Raw genomic sequence first — 17,309 nt, 5'->3', positions numbered from 1 at the left:
CTGTTTATCTGCCCACACATAATTGAGATTTTTATTTATAATGCTGATTTCTATAGTAATGCTATTAATACTCACTTTTCCAAAATGTGGAATTGTTGCTGTCAATGTCAAAACAAAGTTTATGACAAATTGTAAAGTAATTTGGATTTATTTTGTACTCCCCCCAAATTGATTTCTTTACTACCTTGGATTCTTAAAATAAGTCATGGGTCTAATGTTATGCAAATTTTGAGGAAAGGGTTTTTTTTGTTTGTTTGTTTGTTTGTTTTTTCCCATGAAAGCTATCGTTCAGAGTGGCGACCTTATTTTGGAAGAAATAATTGGAAAAATATAAGGCTGAAGAAAACAGAGGTCACCCCCCAAAAAGTAGTGTTTTCAAGAGGAAGAAAAGCAGCCTAATGCAGTATGGGAGGTGGGGGAGTTGAAAGAGGTAGAGAGTGGAAATGCAAAATGAAGTATATTGCCAGCCCTTGAGAGTGTGAAGACGCAAATGTAAAAGAAACAAAGGGAAACACTTTTAAAAGGCATGAAAGAAACATCAAATTTAGCATTGCAGTTCAGCCAATGCATGAGACAACGTTTCACAGATCAATTAAGCCCTTGGCCACTGCATGTTTATTGAGAATGAAGTAAAGCCAAGTTTTTATTTACACTGTTAACTGAAGGAAAAATGGCTCAAACCAACTGTTGCAAAAAAGAATTATGTTGGAGAAGATAGACTAAAAATTGGAACAATTTCCATTCGATTTCCTCAATTTCTAGCTGAGGAGAGGAAGCCTGCTTTAATCATGGGATGGTGCCTGAGTCCAACCCAGAAGAGCCTGGACATTCACACATGTGAGCAGATTACAGTAGTCTGTTATCCAGAATGTTTCATAATCGAATGAGGCTTTGAATGTTCTTAGGAAGATTATATTCTATTGAGAAGAGGTCAAGGTAGAACTAATAAAACGTAATCATTACTTTCAACTTCCACATTACTTAAATATTTACATAAAAACCTTGGAGAGAAAAAAGTGGAGATTTTTCCAATAGCAAACTTTTATAATTTAGGACACTTCGCGTTCATATAGTAGACTTGAAGTGTGCTTGGTTTTATAGCAGAGTTTACACATGCTCATTACGAGTTAATGGTTGTATTAGGAAATCTGAACAAAACAGTCCTAATTTAGGAAAGTTGCATTTATAAGGACCTCTAAACATTGGTCTTAGGGGATACTTGGTATCTTAAGTGTGATGGATGATAGCAAAAAGTAATAAACTGGTTAATATTTTCGTATTTAACAATACCAATTACCCTACCAATTTGGTGATAGGTTTCAAATATTTTTCTCAAATAGAATTTATACTTTATAATATTTATGTGATTTTTAAAACGTCATGTGTATTTTTTTAACAGACCTGCACATCTTTTGAGTGGTAGATAGGTTCACGTGTAGCAACACTTTAAAGGAAAATTATAAGTCCCATTTCTGAGAAGCCCTGCAGCCCTTATCACAACACCATTTCCTCTTCAGTGTTTCTGTGAGAATATTAATTCAGCGGACAGTCTCAAGATGAAAAAGGAAGAAAAAGTTCAATCAGGTGCAGAATACTACACTTGCTTTCAGACGTAGAGCACAGTTGTCCTGATTCCTATGGCCATTTTTAGGAAGGAACAGCTCTTAAAAATGGTGTAACCTATTTTCAGTGTATATTTATTCAAAATGCTAGTGCATAGGCCACACGTTCCTTTTTGTGCAGCCAAGGTTCAGAGTCTGTTCACGATCAGGCAGTCGCTGACCTGGTGAAACCACTGCAGAAGCGTCCCGATGTCCTCACCACCTGCACCTCTTTTAGTCTTTCCTGAAACCACTTCGTTTTCTGCTTTTGTCTGTCTCAGGCATCACTCAGCACTGCAAGTTTCACTTGAGAAATGTCACCCTGAGTCTGATGTATTTTGAAAATTGATACACAGTAATCTCCGGGCCTTTAGCTATATGCCCTAAAACCCTCCCCCTGGGTGCTTGTTACAAATGCAGAATCTAAGGCCTTATGCCAGACTTGCTGAATTTGAATCAGCATTTAATAAGGTCCCCAAAGGTGAGTCATATGCACACAAAAATGTGAAAAGCACTGTTTTAAACACATTTTGTCAAAGCAAAATAAAATGAAACCTTAATAGCTGTTTAGCAGGTATCTTCAGGTTTATGTAACTTCAGGATAACGTGAATTTTTTTTCTTTTTTATGAGGCAGACCGATAGTATTTCAAAGAAAATGTTTTTATCTTGAATTTTGGATATGCAGATAGTTTACCAGGGGTTTCTCTAGTGAGTTTTAATATAGTGTAAGTCCTCGTTTAAGTCTGTGACATAATGAACCCAATTTACCATGGGCTAATTGGTAAAAACATCCCATCAGTGTTAAAACAAATGAAACGACGTTATTCGAGGACCTGCTGTAGTATCATATAAGTCACTACATCCCAAGAGTGACTCCATTATGTGATCTGAGGACCAGCAGCAGTGACAGCACGTGGGAGCTTGTTAAAAACATTCTCAGATCATGCTACAATCTATGGGATCAGAATCTCTGTGGGTGGGGCTCTGTAATTTATGTCCTAAGCACTCAGGTAATTCTTCAGACGTTCTGATGCACCCTGTCAGTACATCTCAATATGCCTGTTGGTTGTTTCCTTTTAAATAGAATAAATGTTACAGAACTTTTGACCGTGACTTGCTTTTTCTTACTCTCAAATTTTAAACTTGGCAGAGAAAGCCCTTCAAACTTCAGCAGATAGTTTAGACTTCTGCATAACCAAATAAGGGAGTTACTGTTTAGTTGCTGTTAACATTGCTTACAGATGGATCATTTTTCTCATCTGAGATACAGACATTAAGTCTGATAGAAAGGAAGACAGTGATACGATGCAGCTCAGGAATAAGACACCAAATGCACTTCCCAAAATGCACATGGTGCTTGCTGCTTTGAGGATCCATACTTACAATTTCTATGAGCCTTGCTACCTGGGAGCAAGTCTGGAGTGAAGGTGGATTTTTTAGAACGTTTCAGGGTGATAATGTTGAATACTAGTGCCCCTGTTTTTACCAGCACTTGTGTCTTGAGATAAAGCCAGGAACTCAGAATTGGCTGTTCTGCATTTCGAGGTTTGGCCCCCGGCAAAGGAGGGTGGATGGGCTGATGATAGTCCAAGCTCCTTTTTCCAAATACTCTGTTTGCATTTTCTCTTGATATAAATTGTATAGATATACCACTCTCTTTCAGTTGCCATTTTAGAAGTAAAATCTGCTTTGAGGCAGTTTACAAAGCATGAGTAGTGGTATGGAGCAGGGAACTGAGGGTATTGTTAAAATGTGAGTTGGACGTGTACCTGAAAGAGCGCAGCAGAGGACAGGCTGTCACTATCAGATCCTGGCTGCTTCACCACAGGAGGTGGGCTTATCGAGCATCAATATCCACACTGTCAAATATTCTAACTTGAGTCTCTGGCTGTGCTCTATCCTAGAAGATGACATGAGACATTTGGTATTAACTTTTAAACTCTAGTTTTATTATTAAAAAGCGAATGGTCCATCAGTTTCTCCTTGACTAAACCATAAACTTCGGATTTTAAGAATCACCATTAAATAGGTTCCATGAAACTGGCCTCAACATGTCTCATCGACCAGACACATAGCCCATGGGGAGCAGTAATATTTCCTGTTTGTTATTCCCTGTTACTCCCTCAGGTAGTTGTAGTATACTACTGGCCATACACCAGATTGTTAACAAAAGAACAAGCATCACATATCAGGATGTTGAACCTGTAAAGTAGGGAGGGCAAATGAGCCAAGTGGCCATATATTCCTAATGTTCTGGGTTACATCTGAGAACATATCCATCTGCTCCTGTACCTAGGGACACTTTCGCAAAGTTGCAAGTGAGTCACCTCAAGTTTGAACCAAGACCACTATTACATGAGCATACATCAATGAACCTGAAAGAAAATATGTAAGTCTGATGTCATGTTGACCATAAGGGAAAAGTCAGATCAGATGAGATCTGTGTGCTAAAGTGTGCTCATGATTTTGGCATCTACGCTTTCTCTTTTTAGATGCAAAGCTAATGATTGCAAATGTTTCAGAAGAATGAAAAAATCATAAAGACATAATGGTGACATTTTCCAGATTTTGTCAAAAGCAGCCAATATATTACATGCCTAATATAGGTTTTTCCTAGAATTTGCTAGTAAAATTGTGAAATACTATACAAGTTATTGAAATAGGTGATGGCATCACTCTCTCAAGGTTTTATTTTTTTTAGTAAATAGATTACTCATCCTGAAGAAATGAGGGACTTTCAAAGTCTAGTACCCAAAGTGATATTCTGGTGTATAATTCATATTGACTTGTTTTCTTTTACTATAGAAAGTCACATGGCCAATGGTGGCACACTCATAGATGATGCTTCTACTGTATTTTAAATCAGAAATAGTATTGGGTTTCATTTCTCATGATAATTCTGAGAATTAGTACTAACCACTTGGGGTACAGACTTAGAAAACTTGGAGATTTGGAGGATTCAGCAGAAACACACATCAGTCATTTGTCCATAGCAGTGAGAGAATCTGATGGGCAAGAACCATGAAGACTCCTGGCCAGGATGTAGAAGCGTCCATTGTTCTCTATGCACTTGGCTTTGCACTTTGAAAAGTTCTTCCAAAAACAGAAATATGAACAGAATTCCAACTGATTTTATCTCTCCACACTTCCTAGGGTCAAAGTCGTGGCATGGGACTGTTTGACGTGATTTTTTTCATGTTTTGTCTTTGTCTCCTCAAGACTGTGGGATCTGTCAAGTCTGACAATTGTGACAAGCACCCCTGTTCACACGGAGACAGAGGAGAAGGTAGGCGTGGGAGATTGAAGCGTTCTTAGTTTGTTATTTAGTGCCTCCCTAGAGCCTTCCCTGCCTGTGTTTTGGGGATGCCTTATCTATTTTCATTAAGAGATGTTTTTGCTACATTAATAATTTTGTCAATATAATGATTATATTGAGTGAGCAAGACTCATAGGATACAACAAAGAATACGTTAAGATAGGCCCCCTGTGTCCTTGACAATTTATTCTATGGAATTGGTTCTTTTATTGTTCCTCTGTCAAAAGCTGGGTGGACCCCATTGCTATTCTGGTCACTGTTAGGCAATACAAATGACACAGGCCTGTGCATGATATTGGGTAGAATTTCGTGTTGATTTTTGCCAAATGACATTTGGCTCTTATTTGATAAGATAAGTGCTTAGAATAAACCAGAGGCTCTTACTCAGTTATTCTATCAACATCACTAAAAGACCCTTTCGCCATGTCACTTCTTGGCTCCCTCTATTCTCCCTTCACAATGCCTCTCAGGTTTAGACCTTTCGCTCATACTTACACGAACAAACACCCAAGGCCTAAAATATAAAATTTGCTAATCAGCCTCACTCCCATCCCCTACTCCAGTCCCAATTTTAAGAAATTCAGTACAGACTATATATAGGGGTCATGATGGCTTCATTAGTAAGATTTCTTTATTGTAATCTTACGCTGATTTAATAATAAAAATATGAAAAGAGTAAAGGTCATTTCTTCCCATAAACATTAAATTTAAATGTGAAAAGTCCATAGAGAGAAGTACAAATAAATTAACTGCAAAAGTTCGAGGAGGTTAAAGCAATTCTTTAATTATTCTCTGAATTCTCTTGCTCTGATCTAGATGGCACAATCTCTTACTATCTTTGCTTTGTAAATTGTTAGAGATAAGGTTAGCCTCTTGTTCTCTTTTGATTCAACAATTTATTCTTACTGAAAAAAGTACATTTAAAACTGCCTTGGTGCTTGGGTCATTCATTTTCTTAAATTAACCCAATAATACTATTAAAACTACTTTAAAAATATATACACCAACAGAAACGTGCTGTTTTTATTCTTTATTTTAAATAGTCGATTCAGTATAAGAACACTCTGAATATACAAGTAGGTTAAGATTTAAATGTTTTAATTTATTAAAAAATAAATTTAAGTCGCCAGGCCCAAATATGTACACAATATTATTCATTTAATTATCACACAAGGGAAAGAATATAAATTTGTATTAATGTGGAAACAGAATATCACAAGAAGGTACTTCTTTTTTTTATACTGCTTTTTAAGTTTGAATATAAATGAATGAAAGCTATATAGTCACGAAGCCTTAGTCTCATATCTAGAAATTTCTTTTAGATTATTTAAACCAATTTCCAAAGCTTCATTAATAAAAGAAACCAGAACTAGATGGATTAAAGAATTTAACTGAGAACACTAAAAAAGAATTCAATGGTCAACTATTCAAACATTCACCTGCATGTCAAGTTCGCACATCTTGACATGTTGCACTTAAAGAGTTAAGTTTCTTTTGCAAGAGAAAGTCATTGGTTGTTTTTCTTTCTCAGGATCCTCTGACCATTTACCTAAGTAACTCTTCCAGTGGAACACAAAGCATCAGTCAGTGGCCTGAAGGAGTTAATGCTCTGCTGTCAGACAAATTATTTCAAATGAGCCATTTATACATATGTAACACCTCACTTTTTTTAAAGCAAAAAATTTTTCTATTGATTTATGCATTCAAGGATGAATATGAGTGTATTTTATATATCTATGAATATGTACATATGTGTATGTATGTATGTATGCAAGGCATTTCTAAGTACAAACTTTATTAGTATGACAAATATCACTATCATTAATCTAATGCCATATTTTGCTTGTTCAGCAATGAAGGAAATGATAGGATTTCAGAGTCTCCTAAAGTGATTTAAAACAATGGAAATAGACTCAGAAGTTTAGTATGAGAAGAGAACTTAAATTTCCTCTATCACATGAAAAGCCTTTCATTTAATAGCATGATCATTAAAATATAATAGCATAGAATAAATCAGTCTTAAAGAGCTACAGCTGATGCCTACTGAAGTTTTGGATCAGAATTCCAAATCAATTCTAAAAATTATCCTAACACAGAAAAGCAAGCATGAAAGGAAATATTTGTTCTTTATTTTGATATATTAACGAGTAGAGACATTTTCCGTCATTGAGTCACTGGACTCATCATGATGAAATTTTCATCCTGAAGTTGTACAATTTAGGAAGGTATACAATTGATTTGTGTGTCCAATTTACATGTTAATTTTTCACTCGACTGAAGTCTTGTGTCTTTTATTTCTTCCAAAATTTGGCTTGATGAGCAAATTCTCATTGATTACATTTCTGTAGAAGGATTATAGAGAAAAAAAATAAAACAATAGTATGAGACATAGTTATATTTAAATACAATGGGAAATTAATGAATAAAATACATTTCAGAATTTTACATTCTTACAGAGTTGTCCTTGCATATAATTGTTAGGAAATGAATTTTCATTCAGACTATCAGAGTTATGTATAGAGATATAGAATTTCTTAGCAAATCTGCTCTAAAAGCTTCTAGTAAGAAACAAACATAATTGCCTTGTTCCTGCTTTCTACACAGAATAGAAACTGACAAACAACTTGTGTAGGGGCAGAATGTAGTGGTGAGTGAGTTGAATTATATATGTGCGTGTTTTGAAGTTAAGGCAAGCTCTCTAGTCTGTAATCTCTCTCGGGAATAACTTTTTTTTCTTGGACGTGAACAAGAAGTCTGTACAGAAACTCACTATTGAATTCCTCTCTGGTTCTAGGATGTGGAAGTGGCAGGAGACTGGACTGGTCTCCTCCATCAAATCCAAGATTCCATCTTTTTCAGTTGGAAGGTTGGATTGAAGTTAGTGTGGGAGAGTGTGTGAAAGGGATGAGAAGAGTCTTCGCTCTTGTGGAAGCAGAGCTTTTCCCACAGTTTTCTTTCTTTTGGATTATCATAAGAACTGTGCATCCCAAGCATTATCCCATGAGAAGTGGATTGGGGAGTCACATGTGGCCACTACCATGGGCAGCTGATGCAGATTCACTTATTATCATTACCCACCCCAAATAAATCATGTGCAAGTTCAAGAAGGTTAAAGCAGTTCATGCATTATACCCTAACATCTCCAGTTCTTGGTGAGATGGCGCCATCACTCTAACCTCTCATTGCCTTTGGTTTATAAAATTACTTCAGAGCAGTATTCCATAAGTATAGAACTGAAACCATTTTTAAATAATCTTATGTGTTTTCTAACGTTTCTTGTCAGGTGGGATCAGATTTTAAAACCCATTTCACTAACTTATTAAGTCACATTTAATAACTTCATTTGGTCACATGTGATGAAATTAAAAAAGCCTAAAATTTGGTTCATCTGACTTTCCACTGCCTTGACATATATTTGAGACAGGAGGAGAGAACTAAAGCGTTAAGCTTATTGATGTGGAGATGTACATCACTCCTTGGGCACACCACGCTCTGTCTTCTTCCACGCCTTTGGTCATGCTGCCCAAATGCCTTGCCCTGAGAATATCCAATTCTCCTTTAAACGCTGCCTCAGGTGATTCCGTCTCCAGAACCCTTTTCTACCTGCTCCAGTCTCTTTTAGAGGCTGTCTCCTCTGCTGCTTTAAAACACATCACTGCAATGACCCCGCTCTCTTTCCCCACTAGGCACTCGACTTCTAGAGGACGGAGACTCATATTGATATATTTAATGTGAGTGTAGTGCCCAGCCCACAATAAGCATTTGATAAATGTTTATTGCACTTAAAGCTTACAAGGATATTTTAATGCGCTTTGGCGGATTAAATTGTCCCAAACTTTTATAGGCTGGTCCACAGAGAGGCTCAAGATTGTATTTTTTAAAAAAATGGCAGAGGAAATGCTAAACACTAATTTTGTCACCAGAATAAATAAGAGCTAAAAGAATATATAGAAATTTAAGTGACAAACAATTAGGTTTGGGGTGGTAATGGGTTAATTTTAAAAACATCATCAAACTTTTTTTGAAACCATGCAGAATGTAAATAAAATATTTTATAGATATTTGTTCCAGCTGAAAGTCCTATAACAAGATAACCTTAGTCAATGAAGTGAATCTGGTACATGATTCAAAACTTTTCTTGTTTTAAGTATCTGCAGATAGGATTTTATTCATCCTGTTAGCTGAGAGTTATGTGTATGTCATTTACTCTCCAGAGCATCAAGTTCCTAGGTCTAAGTGATTATGTAAAAATCACCCTTAAGCTTTAAGGACCCATGAGATAATGTGATGAAGCAAGTCCTGCAGATAGGTTATGGAGCTTTGGTAGATCTTTAAAATGTTCTATTTTTTAGGATCCCAAGTTCTAGAAAACCTATCTTCCTTCGAAGATAGGGGTTTGGTCCCAGGTTAAAACTGGAATCTGGAAATTGACAGGACCTCAGTTCTGTCATGATTTATGATAATTATGGGAGAACTTCTATTAACGTTGTAGAAGGCAAAATCAGACCTGTTTTGCTTGAGCATCAAAGCCCATCCCACAGAAGCTTGTTCTTGGTGGACATCTCCCAAAATAGACATCACTTGAGTTCATGCTTTAGGCAAAGTTTAACTGGAACTAGATACTCGATTAGTGAGATTGTATAAGAGGCCATAATGAATGAAATAAATGAAAATGACTCAGTGTTTAAACAGATATTTGAGGTAGCAACCGCTACTCAGCTCTTATGAACCTCTCTCAGAGGCCCCAGCATCGTTCAAGATTACAGGTTATTTTTTTTATTTTTTATTTTTTGCCATAAGGGAGTACAAACATCTGGATGTTTTTTAATGTAAAAATCTGCCACTTTTTAAGGCTGAACTTTCTTTTTAAAAAACATTGCCTGAGTCAATACTGTTTCTGACGAACAAAATATACAGGCAGTCCTTCGCATGTTGTGCATTTACTTAGCAGCTGGAAATGGAAATGAAAACAAGGGGCCAAGTGACCAGCCAGTTGTTTGGAGGAAGTCATTTAGGAATGGAGCCTGCACTATAGATACTAGTTAATAGCTTCCAGCACTCACTAGGACCAAGAACTGTTTTAGATGTATATTCGTAGCTCATTTAATCCTCATGAAACTCTATGAGACTGACACTATCATTATGTCCAGATTGAAGTCTCTCCATGTTAGCTATCATTATCTCCATATGAGTATCTTGCCCAAGGTTACAAGTGTGGGATTATAGATTCAAATCCAGGTGTGGTCCAGATCTGGGGCTATTAAATTATACCTATTGTAGGGTCTCCTTTAAACAACTTTGCAGTTTGGAAAATAAGTACACAAAAGAACTTAGTTTTTGCTTTACTTGCAGTTATTGGTTTCACGTTTTTTTTGTTAAGGATACTTTATGCCTGAGAGAATTCATTATGCTGCAGACATGTTTTTTAAAAAATCTTACAGAGATAGCATTGATAAAATAGAATCTAAATGAATCTTAATTGAGCACAGCCCTCCCAGCTCAGAAAGAAGAAACTCATTGATTTATTTCCCTTCCCAAAAGACAAAAGGCAATAAGGATATTGACACCGACCTGGATTTCCTGTTTCTACAGAACTTAAAGGAGGGCCTTCATCGTTTGAAAATGGAGGTTGTTCCTGAGGTAAACTTTTCTATAAACAAAACCCAGAAAAATATTAATGTCGCAATTTTATTAACTTAAGACACTATATAGAAAAATGCCTCAGATTGAAAAATTTTTTTAGCTAAAGTTGGTTCTCATCGGTTAAAATTCACTTTGTGGAGTTCTTTTTTTGAGAGAAGTCATTGTTTCATAGATAATTACAAACTTGATATAAACTTGTATTTGTATTTCTAAATAGTATTTGTCATTTCCATAGATGAATTACTACCCCAAACATTGACTCTGTCATATTTCCCTACTATCATAAAAGCTAACATGGAAATGTTTTTCAAAAAGAAGTAATATCTCTTAGTCATATGGACCATGACCAAATTCTTTTACATCCATATGGAAGATTTTCTCTGAATTTTGTCAACTAAGTATTTCGACTTTTTCAGACTTTAGATTATCCATCAAGAGAGAAGACATCTCAGTTTGTCATATATGTCCAAACAAAAGGAGATAATTTTTCCTCAATATTTATACTACAGACAAGAGAAAGCATCTTTCATTCAAGTCCTTACAGAATCACTCAAATTAGAGCAAATGCTTTTCATTACTTTACTTTTATTAAGAAAATATTATTTAGAGAAAATCCATTTATATAGAGTAATAATAATTGATTGTAGGTTTAGATGATTGTGTAAGTCACCTAATGGAGATAGAAAAAAATGAAAAAGAAAAGGAATTTAATGTAGAGTTGCCATCAATCTGGTTATAGCCCCACCATTTTAATGTTGTTACTCCTCTAAACGGGCCTTTTTAAAAGAATATCTACATAGTGACATGGAGATCACAAAGAGAGATCAAGAAGAAGAGGAATAAAAAACTCAACTGTCCTGCTCTTTTGAGATTGCACTCTCCATGATCTCAGATTACAGTTCCAATTACAGCGTTATAAATACATGCACAAATGTTATGTCTGAAACACGTTAAATGGAAGGTTATAGTCAAGTTATATGCTTCGGGGAAGCCCTGTCCTATGGACTTAAAATGAGCTTTAGTGATGAAAAAAATCACTCGTGCTGGAAAATTCATGGGCGAAGTTTGAAATATTTGTTTCAGGAAATACGAGAATGAAAAAAGTGATTTATATATATGTAAATATATCATGTTATTTTAAATATTTTTCATACTCAGATTAAATAAACTAAACATTATCATTATTGTCTATTTCATCTATAGACATCAAAAGATGTTAAATCAAGTTAGATGAAAGCTTTGGAGGCTCTTTCATTGGGAAATGGGGATAGGTTTATATTTGGGGATTCCTTTATAGGGTAAATGCAAAAAGAAAATTTCTGCTTGAGTAACTCAGTGACGTCTCTGTGTTCAGTTGAAAAAGGTGAAGTTTTATGCAATTTTGTTTCTCTGAATTTAATTGAACCCAAAGGAATAAACCCTCCTGGTGATGTTCACACCAGTATTTACAGTAAAATTAAAAACTGGATTCTCACCTTTTGCAGGCGGCCAATGCCATAAGAAACAAGGAGTATAGTTCCAATGATACCAGCCATCACACCAAAAATAATGACTATTATTACTTTGGGAGAAAAAGAGAGCAGAAAATTACAAAAGTGTGAAATAAACTACCACATGTCAATTGAAAAATAAAACAGGTAAAATCAGAGTAATATCACTTTGCCTTTTTATAGAAAGAAATTAATCTACTTTTATTATATTAATAATATACTTTACTATATTTTATCTTTTTAAAAATGAGGTTTTCGCAGTAACCATGTGACAAACTGAAACTCTGAGTAGTAAAATTTTTGGTTCAAGGACACACAACTGACAGAACCAAGGTCCGAGGGTTCCATCTCCAAGTTCAGTGTTCTTTACAGAGCCTCACAGGCTTAATTTTGGATGACAGCTAGGTTACCCCGATATGGGAAAAACCATAGAGTCCTTCATAGTTTCAAAGTGATGAGAGAAAATATTGTCTTGATGTACAAAACGGTATTGGGCAGCTCATAGAATCAGAAGTTTGGAAGGAAACTGGTATAAGCAGTTTACAAATGAGAAGTCTAATGAGTTCAAGTTACCTATCGTAGGTGAGACAACTAGTTAGAAGTAATTATAACCATAATTCAGGTCACCTATATTCTAAGCTTCTCTTCCTTCCACAGTATCCCTATGCATATACTGTAGTATAATCACTAAAAGTATTTTTCAAATCTTTTACGTGTTGAGAATAAAACAAACTTTAAGTTAGAGGTGCTGTTGCATATTCATAGTATTTGTAATGCTTCCAAATGAATAAAATTGAAGGCAAGACATACAGGTAAAACGGCTTATTTATTTGGCTAATTTATATTTAAAAATCTCGTTATTGATAAAAACTCAAAATAACTTTTTCTCCCATTGGTATTGCCTAGCCTTCCTGTCCACGTAGCTTTAATTTATGAGCTAGTGATTCGGTTCTACAATCTATTGTTTTTTTCTTGTGTGAAGTAGTATGGATACAGGCCAAGTGTGAAGGAAAGCTTAGAAATGCAGAAATAGGCACATATGTGAACTCAAGTCAGGTCTACAGCAGCTCCTAAAGGGGAAAGCGAGGTACCCAGTTATAAAGGGCTGGGAAGAGAGCCCCCAAGTGGTAGCATAGGGCCAAAAATGAATTAGGATTGAGACGTGAATGGTCTATATTTATTTTTGAAGTGATAGCAAATAATTAGATGATTTTAAGTTTCTTACATTCTTTACAGGAGGGATAAGAGAAGTTCAAATGTTTTAAAAACTCTTAACAGACTTTTCTTAAGTAACCATGATTGGTTAGAAAGCTAAAAAAAATCTAACAAAAAAAATTATCATCAAGTTATGTACTGCTATTTCCAAAATGTTCAAGAAAAGAAATGCCTGTTTCAACTAAAAAGAGTATTTTTTTTGCCTTTACAAAGTTGTGTGACTAAAGTTATTAACATACTGTTTTGTTTTTAAAATCGACACTTTTTAGGCATAATTTATAATGAAATGATTGTCATTCCATGCCAAATATTAACATACCTGGTTGTGAGAAAGTGTGGGCAAATTGCTGCCCTCTTGTTCCTAAAAAGATGAAATTTCAAAATAAGTCAGAATACATAGGTCATGTCTAAAAAATACCATTTTGAATTCGATTACACAGTGGGTTTCTTTTTCTTAACTGTGTTTAAGGAGCTATTGCTCAACTTTTAACAGTTAACTAGTAAAATTGATGAGGTAATATGTCAGAATCAACACTAGCAATTAACACAGAATTAACACTAGATATTCTGATATCTACTTTCAACTACCCAACAAGTTTTCATGGTCAGAAATTAGCAAACCATCTCATTAACTGAAGGGAAGAGTATGAGAAAATATTGGAAGAAACCCCTATTGACTTCTACAAGAAGCAGTACATTTTTTTTTTTTAATGCCTACAGCACCTGGTATTCCAAGGTGGTCTCCCATACAAGTACCAACCAGGCCTGACCCTGCTTAGCTTCCAAGATCAAACGAGATCAGACACGTTCGGGGCCGCATGGCTATAGACAGTACATTTTTTTAAAATGTAGAAATGGTAAGCAGAAAGGAGACACATTGAGCCAACACCCAAAATCAACTTCAGGCCAACCCCAAAGAGGCTGTGTTGCTATCAATTTCCAGATTTATGCTACCGCCACCTGCTGAATCCAAATCCTTCTTGTGTCTCATCTGAGCTGTCGTCAACAGTCCCCCTAAATTCTTTACCCGAAGTTTCTACTGTAGCAACCTTAATGCTCTGCCAGAGCCAACCTCCCCCATCAGTCTGCATTTTACGTTTCTTTTTTCTTCTCTCTCCAAATGCCATTTTATGTCCTGAAAACCTCTTACTGCTACAGCCACACGATTTTCTTGAATTTAATTATTACAAATAACATATTGCACGATCATGTGTCACATAGTCAAGGACTCAGTTGTGTTTGGTCATTCCGTAGCAGTTATTTATAAAGGTTGGTTTGGGCTTGTCTTCCTCTTCGTTGTGGCTGTTGATAGCTGTGGTTGGTGTGTGAGCTCTGGAATAGGACAGATGGAGTTTTAGCCTCTTCCTAGTTGGGCGGCCTTGGACAAGCTACTTAATTTCTCTGCATTTTAGTATTCTCTTGGGCAAGTGAAGATGATAATTTCTATCTCTTTGGGTTCCTATGAGAATCAAATCAGATAATGCATGAAAACTCTTAGCATGATGCCCTACCATGCTAGCCATTATTTGTAGGATTTATGGCATATAAAACTGTGTGTGTGTCTGTAGTTGGGCCTTAAATACTTTCTGGATTGACACCATCATGTTGGCTTCACCTCGAAATCACTTTGAAAATGAAATTGTTTAATTGGACCCAGAAGCCTAATCATTAGTTCCAAGCACTAGTCCTATTTTCCTCCCTTGGCCTCTTTTAAAATGTGTCGTTTCCATGTATTTCACTGCATTTTCTCAATGTTTCTATTAGCTAATGATCCTGTAGCCACTCTAAGTCTTCTTCGAGGCTTTATTCTAAATTCTGGAGTATCCAGCTAAAACCCCACCTACAAGAAAACCTCTTTCGTTTTACTTCTGCTTGCTCTTATAAAGTCATTTTCTCCCTAGAGAAATAACCAAGGAGTGACTGCCGCCTGACCACCTTTATCTCCGCTCTCAGCTAGGTTTATAGTTCTCATTTATTAGGCACTTGCGATGTGTCAGGCTCCCAGCTGAGCAATTTTACATACATCTTCTTAGCTCGTCTTTAGAGAAACACTGTGAGATAAGTATTGTGGGCCTTCACTCAGGCTCAGCCCCTGGGACGGCCGAGCCCCACTTGGATTCACCGCCCCTGCAGGCCCTTCTCGCCCCTGCACTTTCGGCTCCCAGTATCTGGCCCACGATTTCACGGTCACATTCATCCTTTCTGTACTTTACTAAACTGCTTTAATTTCTTTAATCTACAGTATAATTTCTGTGAGATATTCCAGAGGTGAGAATTCTTCTGCAATAGGGACTGTGTCTCCTTAGTTCCTATTTCTCAGTCTTTGTCACAGTTTCATCAAAGGGACAGGTCCTATTAAATAGAGTTGCATCATACCAATAACTCCAGAGCAGCTATTTTAATATATGGACAAACCTGTTCCCCGTTCTGTGTGGACTTGGCTTCTAGTAGTTAACTCTTCTTCCCGTTCATTTTCAGCAGTGGGAATGGCTGGTGTTTTGCTCTGTGCGGTCGTCTCATCTGTATAAAACAGAAGGTGAGACAGAATCAAGAAGGAGGTGACTGAGTAGGCCACAGAGCATATCACAAAAGACAAACTTGTCCCACGTCTTCCCCAGCGGCCACTCCTGAGGCTGCCTCTGCCTGGCATTTTCCATAACTTGGGGACATTGTCTTGGGAACATGTTCCGTGCCTCCCTCTCTCATCTCCCAGATACAATCCGACTTTCTCGGTAAAAATTAAAACTAACAAAGACACTCTTAAATTCAAATTTTTTCTACCCTGATAGAAGGCGAATGGATTCTGTTTCCTCACTCATACTTCTTTTCTTTCTTTATACATCCTCAGATGCTTCAGCTACTTTCAGATTTCAAGGTAAGGAAACGAGAGCTCCACAGTATGTCCTCCCAGTGCCCACCAAGAATGTGGTAACGCTGCACTTGATAGAGCAGCCTGCACGTCTATCTGGCTCTCCCAGGATCCTCAGGCCCTAATCAGCTAATAGACATCTGTGGACGTACTTAGTTATGCAAAGTTGCAAATTTTCTGTGACTAAGTGGATTTAATTTAAACAGAGCTTTTTACAGTAGACTCTTCAGTTGGATCAATTAGGTAGAAAGCAACCAAGTAAATTTGCAACCATTAAACAACAAGTTTGCCTAAACCTCTTAGGGACTGGATTATAAGAAGAGTGTCTTGCCTGCTTTTTCTTTTTCTCTCTTTCTTTTTTTCCCCTTTTTCTCTTGTACTCCAGGCCTCTAGATTTCTGTAGCTGAATCAGCTTTTAACAAGTCTGCGGTGTTTTCAGATTAAAGGTCAATTTAAATATTGTCCTATTTAATTCAGAATGTACTTTTCCATTTTACGTTACAGGGTCACTTGGAATGTCTAATCCAACTTCTTTACTTTACATAAATATTAAATAATTAACCCAGATTAATACAGCTGGTAAGGACAGATCTTATTCTGCTGACTCCAACATTATTCCCCTCTTCCAGTTCTCTGCCTGGTTGAGATCTCATCAGCAAGATTTCTTTGCTGTTGTAACTTATTAATTGGTGAACATGGGGATGCACCAAACACAAAAAAGACAATTAAATTTCTTGAGACTCTCAGACATCCCAAGCTCTAGAATTTTAATAATAATTATACAGTCTTTGTTTTGATAATCATTTCACACCAGTTTATTGTACTGTTTGTGTTTCTTAGCCCTCAGTGTCCTCTTGCTAGAGACACTAAGAGAATTATTTTCTGCTCTAGAAATATCAACACGAGGGTCATTTTCTTACTCTCTTCCCCTCCTCTAACAAGAGCACATCCAGACTTTACCTGAAAAATGCAGCCTCTTTCTACAAGAGTGGCATATTAACCTTGAAGTATTATGAAGGATAGGTCCAACATCTGGCTTCGTAGCAACAGATGGGCTTTGGGCCAACACTACACGTTTCCCTGGTGTTACTGGGCTCTGAAAAGCTCACTTTGAAGACCTTGCCATGGAGCATGGGCTGAATCTTGAAGGGTGGGTTGAGTTTTAGGTGGAAAT

General features: G+C 36.5%; 1 protein-coding gene and 1 pseudogene across 1 annotated transcript in view; both read right to left on the bottom strand.

Moving 5' to 3' along the window:
• Positions 1-6,907: 6,907 nt before the first annotated feature.
• GYPA (glycophorin A (MNS blood group)) overlaps positions 6,908-17,309 on the bottom strand; it is a 22,569-nt gene continuing 12,167 nt past the window's right edge. The window contains exons 3-7 of the mRNA XM_006906293.1: positions 15,682-15,786; positions 13,586-13,627; positions 12,037-12,122; positions 10,490-10,568; positions 6,908-7,260 (exon numbers count right to left, since the gene is read on the bottom strand). Of these exons, the coding sequence (XP_006906355.1) occupies positions 7,253-7,260; positions 10,490-10,568; positions 12,037-12,122; positions 13,586-13,627; positions 15,682-15,786 (320 nt within the window). The 3' untranslated portion in view covers positions 6,908-7,252. The remainder of the gene's footprint in view (positions 7,261-10,489; positions 10,569-12,036; positions 12,123-13,585; positions 13,628-15,681; positions 15,787-17,309) is intronic.
• On the bottom strand, positions 13,978-14,096 carry LOC112475137 (annotated as a pseudogene).

The sequence above is a fragment of the Pteropus alecto genome, unplaced genomic scaffold (genome assembly GCF_000325575.1).
Source record: "Pteropus alecto unplaced genomic scaffold, ASM32557v1 scaffold50, whole genome shotgun sequence".
Taxonomy (NCBI): Eukaryota; Metazoa; Chordata; class Mammalia; order Chiroptera; family Pteropodidae; genus Pteropus; species Pteropus alecto.
Note: the sequence above shows the minus strand (reverse complement) of the source record. Positions and strands in the feature narration are given on the sequence as shown.